Source organism: Perissodus microlepis, chromosome 14 (assembly GCF_051167445.1).
Source record: "Perissodus microlepis isolate ML-2025 ecotype Zambia chromosome 14, ASM5116744v1, whole genome shotgun sequence".
Taxonomy (NCBI): Eukaryota; Metazoa; Chordata; class Actinopteri; order Cichliformes; family Cichlidae; genus Perissodus; species Perissodus microlepis.
In genome coordinates this window covers 38,342,740-38,349,624 of record NC_140474.1, presented here as the reverse complement: position 1 = coordinate 38,349,624, position 6,885 = coordinate 38,342,740, and the positions used below count along the sequence as shown (strand labels likewise).

At 44.9% G+C, this 6,885-nt stretch overlaps 1 protein-coding gene across 3 annotated transcripts; it reads left to right on the top strand.

The window, feature by feature from the left end:
- Window positions 1-1,815: 1,815 nt before the first annotated feature.
- atf5b (activating transcription factor 5b) lies at window positions 1,816-6,126 on the top strand. 3 transcript variants are annotated; one of them, XM_084951483.1, is made up of 4 exons: window positions 1,816-2,042; window positions 2,634-2,936; window positions 3,201-4,392; window positions 4,888-6,126. In XM_084951483.1, the coding sequence occupies exons 2-4, from the start codon at window positions 2,717-2,719 to the stop codon at window positions 5,072-5,074; spliced, it is 1,599 nt and encodes a 532-aa protein (XP_084807609.1). In that variant the 5' UTR covers window positions 1,816-2,042; window positions 2,634-2,716; the 3' UTR covers window positions 5,075-6,126. The 3 variants fall into 3 exon arrangements, with proteins under 3 accessions (XP_084807609.1, XP_084807610.1, XP_084807611.1); XM_084951484.1 differs by having other exon boundaries at window positions 1,817-2,042; window positions 2,634-2,855; XM_084951485.1 differs by lacking the exon at window positions 1,816-2,042 and having other exon boundaries at window positions 2,882-3,002.
- The last annotated feature ends 759 nt before the right edge of the window (window positions 6,127-6,885 follow it).

Below are 6,885 nucleotides of genomic sequence, written 5' to 3'. Positions count from 1 at the left end.
TGCTCGGTAACGATGTGCAGGAAGCCAAACACATATTATCATTATAACTTACTCTCTCTAATTTACAAAGACTCCCAAATCATTTCTTTTTTCACTAAAAGAAAAACAAATTCTAATGAATACGACTTAATAATGTTTGCCAGCTGTCTGCGACCTTCCTGTGTGGAGTTTACATGTTCTCCCTGCATCCGCTCTCCCTGGGCTCAGTCCAAAGACATGCTTGTTAGGTTAACTGGTGATTCTCAGTTGGCCCTAGGACTGAATGTGTGTGTGTGTGTGTTGTTAGCTCTGTGATGGACTGGCAGCCTGTCCAGGATGTCTTGTGCCTTTCACCCTGTGTCATTTGGGAGAGGCTCCAGCCCAAAGGCAACTCTAAGCAGAATAAAAAATCAGATGAGTACTTTTCACTTCTGCATCTTGCTGACTTTACAGATCTGTGTGAGAACGGTGCGTTAACATGCTGAAAAGTTTCATTTAAAAAAACAGTGCAGACCGTTTGTATTATTCTTTAATTAGGCACCATTCAGGTTTCACCCACACGTGAACGCTTCAAACCGGCTGTGATGTGTTTACCTCGTGGAATGAAATCCACATAATTATCATTGTTTTTGTGTGTGTGCTTATGGCCGTGAGCGCGCTCATCACCTCTGTGCAACACATGCTATCAGTTTCATTCATTTGCCAACAAAGAGAAAACATAATAAACAAAATGTGATCCTATTAGTTTGTAACCTTATTTGTTTTGTCGTTTTATATTGTGTTACATTGAGAATATTGATGTTGTTATGTGAGGAATGAGTAAGCAAACAGGTTACTCACACAATGTTTTCTGTAGTGTTAAAGAGTACACAAAACCTCTGTGCAGTTTGTAAATCTGTCTGTGAGGTCCTTCCACTGTTGGCGGTTCCCACTCAACCTCAAGCAGCTGACAGAATTCACAATTTACATGTTTATTATTTAGTTATTATTATTTTTCTTTGTATTATTTAGCAGATAAACTCTGTGGAAACTGTAACAAACAAACACAAGTACTCACACAATCTTTCATATTTCTTACTTTAAACTACAAATTATGTATCAAACTTTAACACTTCTGCTCACCATGTAGTTATGTTTTAACAGAAGTTCGTATCTTAAACTAACTAAACTAACAGACATGAATAACCCGCAGCGTAAAAAATGTTCGTGTGTGAGAGTTTTTGCTGGAGGTCAGACTTCGTCTCCTCACCACACCTTGGCCACTTCCTTTCCAGTTACGGCCGTGACGCGTCGCCGTTAATGCGCAATGATTAGCAATCAGTGTAAGAGTGATAGCAGGCCAATGGAAGCAGAAAAGTTCCCCTTCATAAACCAATGGTGCGGCCACATTGTTAACGCGCTCAGCGAATCCCCTGCGGATCTGATGCAACAGGGCTGCAACTAAAGTTACACCTTCGAACTGCAACACGGTGTCCTTCCGCTGCGGCGCGCTGAAAACTAGTGCCTACTGTACCGTCTCACGAACGCCTCACATGTGCACAGTTTGTGTTGGAAAGAATCTGATGACGTATTTAACTGCTGGTGTGAATGTTTAGTGCTCCAACAGACACGTGATGTTTTCTAACAAGAGATGGTAAGAAAATTTACTTTGTTTTATTTTATAAATGATTTAATGTGAAACAACAAACGAATGAATTAAAGTGAATAAAAGTGAAACGAGCTAATGAAATAAAGTGAAGCTCGCGCACAAACGGGCTGCGGTCTCTGGATAACGGGAAAGTCCCCCAGCTTCATGACGTAACGGCCCGGTGAACTCGGTGAAGCGCGGATTAATCCCATCTGCTGTGATGCGGTCCGGGCATTAGGAGTTGGAGAAGTAGCGGATTTAAAAACTTTCTGTCTGCAAGTGTTGTCCGTTGAAATAGCGCTTCATGAAGAGTCCCTGATTTCCTAAAGGGAAATGATGGCTTTTTAAACGGTGCCTGTCGTCCTCGTCAGCCTAAAGCTTCGTGTGCTTTGCTCCCGCAGCGCACTTTTTACCACACTCATTCAGAAACTATGGGGTGAGTACAAGTGCCTTTTAGCCTCGTAGGAGTAAAAGAAAGTTGGGAGAAACGCGTCTTTTCTTACTTAACAAACACGTTTAGACACTTTGCAGCCGGCGTTACGCCGCGCGGTGAGTCCCGTGGTTGTTTCCCGCTGTTTGCGGGCGTTTTCGTTGCTGTGTAAAGTGACCTGGTCAAACTTGGCTTGTTACAGTGTAAACACGCTGAATGGATTCGATTTGGAAACATTTGAAAGTGCGCAACAGATGTTTCTGCCTACATTCTGTAAAATTATGTTATTTATAAAAAAGTTAAAAAATAATATTTGTAATCATTTTAATATTTTGATATGTTTTTTTTTTTTAAACTGAGAGTTTTAAATTGAAATTGTGACATCAGTCAGGAATGGCTTCAAATAAAGTCTGTTTTAAGTTGGAGGTGAAAACCTGAGTGATTCATTAAACTGAAAATGATGAAAAATTAATGTGCATTTATTTTGTAATTATCTTTTTAAAATATGAAATTAATTTTTTTTGAATTACTTAAAGTTTGAAATGGGCTGTTCGAGGCTAATAAAAAATGCAACGTTCTAATTTTTCCCTCCCGCAGGTCTTCAGGTGTTTCCACAACTCTTTCATCCAGCCAGCGCACGGTTCGTGCTTTTGAACAATTCGATCGAAGCAGAAGACACAATGGCGGCATCGATCCTTCGCAGGAAAATTCCCCCCGTTTCCACAGGCGAGCTCAGCGCTCCCCTTCTCCGACAGGCTAGCCCCAGCCAATCACGGCCACGGACGGGGGCGGAGCCAGCGGAGAGGCAGCACTTAATTGGTGAGTTTGGCCAAGACGATTTTTTATTTTTCCACATCCCGAGGTCGGAGCCGCAGTGCAGCACGGGGCTAATGTCGTACAGTGAGTACAGCTAAGTGGATATTTATCGAATGCAGACGATGCTGTTCAATCATTTTCAGATGATCGGTTAGTTGGATGTATTGCTTAATTTAAACTATTTTATTTTTACGTTTACTCTCTCAGCCTTTGCTTGTTTCACATTTTTTTTTCCTTTTTTTCTAAATTTCAAGATTTAATTTCAGTCGTTTTTTGCAAACACTTGAAAATAGAATGGATTGCTTTGCTCGTTACGTTACGCTTTCCTCTGGTTTTGAATTTTTCTAGGTGATGGTCACTCTGATTGGATGACGGAAAAAGTTGATTTGTCTTCATTTGTATCTACGACCGAGTCTTCTCCAAGCTCATCTCTTCCGCCCTCGCCGTTAGAACAAGATGTCAAGGTGCCCTCGGATCTGGAGGTCATGACCTCTCTGCTGCAGGAGGAGCTGGCTCAGCTCGAGGACTACTTCCGCTCCGAGTCTACATCCACCGCAAACAAGTTGGAGAAATCTTCAAAATGTGATAAGGGCGCCCAAGCCATGGGCTCCCAGTCTTACTACCAGTTACCCTATGGCTCGTATGGGACCGGCCAATCAGAAGCCAGCCCTGTGGTTGTTACCTTGGCAACAGGGGAGCTGGACCTGGCCAGCTTCTGCGGCGGACCCATCAGCAGAAGCAAAATCGCAAGACCCGCTCCATACAACTACCACCACCGCTACCACCACCACAACAACGGGCGAAGAATCCTCGGCGAGACCGTGAAAGTCGCCGATGAAGTTGGACTTGATACGTGGGGCTCCAGGGGATGTTACTCAGGAAGTACAGAGCTGTCTGTGAACCACTACTCGACGCTGAAGACGGTGAGCAAGAACAGCCTGGGCAGCATCAAGAAGGTGAGAGAATGTGCTTTATCTTTGAAGGAAGAGGAGAGTTATTGTTTTTCAGAAGGAATGTTTTGCAGCGAAGAGATTGCTCGAGGTTTTTGTCTGGGTGGCTCGTACGACGGCCACCACAAGCGAGAGGGACAGTTGATGCACAATGTGAAGGTCAATGTAAGTTACGACAGCACGGGGCTTGAGGTCTTGCACTGCAGCAAAGACGGAGGACTTTCCGGGAGTATCCCCCAAGAGACAATGGTGGCCGGTGACGGATACTTCCACCAGTCCATGGCCAGCACAGAACCTTACCATAGCTTTATAGGTGACCTAGATCAGCCGTCACAAGCACAGGCTGTCGATCCCCAACACGGCCACTACCTCTACCCGGAATGCCTTGCAGACCAAAGCTACGAATGTCTGTCCAGAGGGGAGGGCGAGGGGCCGCTGCTGGGTGGCCCCATCCACCGCCCCACCCAGAGGCTAAAGGATGAGCCCTGCTCTGTGAAACCAGCTCTGGTGATGAGTGCAGTGTCTCTGGATGGCAGCAGTGGCGAGAGGAAGCAGAAGAAGAGAGACCAGAACAAAACTGCTGCTCACAGGTAAACACGCTTTGACTTTGTTAAAATGTGCAGGATGTGATGGAAATTGTAGTTTAAATGTACAGCATGGTGTTGCATAAAGCAGCCACCGCACTGCTTTAAATGTCCTGAAAAATGTAGGAGGGACGTGGAAAGTCCCTCGCTGTCTGCCAAATGCAGCCCCACCTCAGCAGTCCTACAAGTCTGGCAGCTCGGCATGTTTCACTTAAAATAGCAAGCATGTGAAAAAAACAGTTGTAGTCTACAGTGGGTTTTTCAGTTGTACAATAACTACAGTTGGTTGTTGCAGGGTCCACCTTATGTAAATGTAAAGTGCCTTGAGGCGACTGTTGTTGTGATTTGGGACCGTGTGAATAAAGTTGAATTGTCTCAAGGGAGGGAGCTGTTTGCCTCTGTGTCATTTAGCTTCAGAGGCCACGCACGCTCAACTCTTTATTAAAGTTGCAAGGCAGCAAAATCTGTGAAACCAACCACACACGTTGTTCCTAATTGCAGGTACAGGCTGCGTAAGAGGGCGGAGCTGGACTCTCTGGAGGAGGAGCTGCACGGTCTCGAGGGGCAGAACCGGGAGCTTCGTGACAAGGCGGAATCGGTGGAGCGAGAAATACAGTACGTCAAAGATTTACTCATCGAGGTCTACAAGGCTCGCAGCCAGCGGCTCAAACAGGACGGCAGTGCCTAAAAGAAAGAAAGGAGCCCGACGCCCACGCTGACCTCACCTCCAAACCTGCCCAGCCAGCACCAAGAGAAAAATCAAGTCAAGAGCACCAACTGGTTTTTGTCTCACAAATGGTAGTTTGCATGATTTTGGTAGTTCTTTTCTTAAAAACAAATAAAATGATGTAATTGTTCTGAGAGGATGACTGATCGTACAGACCAGACGTTTCCAAATGGGTGACCTAACTATAACCAGCCTTAGCGAGGCGGCTTCCAGAGGAGATGCTGAACTTGTCCGTGACCACTGTGATCCGAACTGCACTCGCAGCCTTGTGACGACTGAGTTTGCGCTCACGACGAAGGATCGTTTACAAAACGCTCTTTGAATTAGTAGTAGTGACTGAATTTACTTGTGGTTTTTTGTGACATGCGTCAGCAGCAGCAGCATCGAGGCAGAACCATGCGAAATCTAGATTTTATTTTCTATTTTATTTTTACTTAATGATGTTCATTTATCATTTGCTTACAACAATCAACCGAATAAAGGGATTGCTGGAAAACTTGTAACATGCTCTACAAATATTCATTATCAGCAACATTTAGAGAATTTGTATTGCTAAACTGTTGAGTATTTACACCTCTTTACCCAATGCATGTTTGATTTTGGAAAAGCATGTGCGAGTGTTATTTGAAGGCAATATTCTGTTAACTGCATGGCTTCAAGATCTCCACTGCGTCAGTTTCACTGAGTTGACTTCCTCCCTCTCATCAGCTGGCGACTTTTCTCCCTCCGCCAGTGTGATTCATGCTCAGGTTTTGCTTTCTGCTCTGAGACACGAGCGTTCGCTGGCTTTCTTTTGTCCTGCTCCCTCTTTTCCGGCTGTATTTTGCGAATGAACAATCACCTGTTGACGCAACAATAAACGGTTGTTGGGTACGACTTTGTGGGAATTTTGTTTTCAATTGATCAATTTGATGTATCTGAAATTCAGGTCCTTTTAATAGTCGATGTCAATGTCAGGAAATGAAACATCAGGTCAATGACAGCCAAATAAACCAGTTATGTAGTATCATCCACCTCTGCCTTTGACTGTTTTTCTGCTCACGACACCCTGAGCCCCGTTCGGCCCAGTGCGCACACAGCGAATAAGAACGGGCTGGGATTAAGAGATGGAGATGAAAGCCCCCGTGCCCCTCCCTTTATGTTTCCACCCTGCCCCCAAACTGCAGGTCTCAGCCCTCTGATTTTGGCTGCAGTGCAGTCAGTCTTAGTCCCAGGATTCATCGCTGGATGGCAGGCTCTGACTGACACCTGACCATTTAGTGAGAAAACAACCTTATTCCCTGGAGCCTGAGGAGCTCACACCGAGTCCAAACAACCGCTCAATCGGAGAGCGTGTTTAGAGAATTCATAAGTACGGCCCCCCCTAATATTTTAGTGCCGTTTCCTGTGTTTTGATTGATCCCCGGGGCTGAGTGGAGTCGTATCGAGCTCCGGCAGTCAACAGAAAACACAAGTTGCCTATCTCGTGTCCCAGCTCGTAGAGGGCGTGCGTGTATGAAGGCGTGTGTGTGAAATCTCTTGGTATCTCTCCTAGCAGTCGTAGGCCTTTCAAGTGCATGAGGCAATATCACACAATAGTTGCAGAAGGAGGAGAGAGATGCAAGTGAACTATCAGAATAAAAAAGTACTGGGCTGACAGAGAGCGCCATTAAATCTATTGATTCAGGCTTCTGTTTGTTGTTTGATGCAATGTAAAAACAGCGTGAAGCTGTTCTGATGAAGAATATGTCACAATAAATCTATGTATTTCTCTACAGCATCGATGCAAGAGC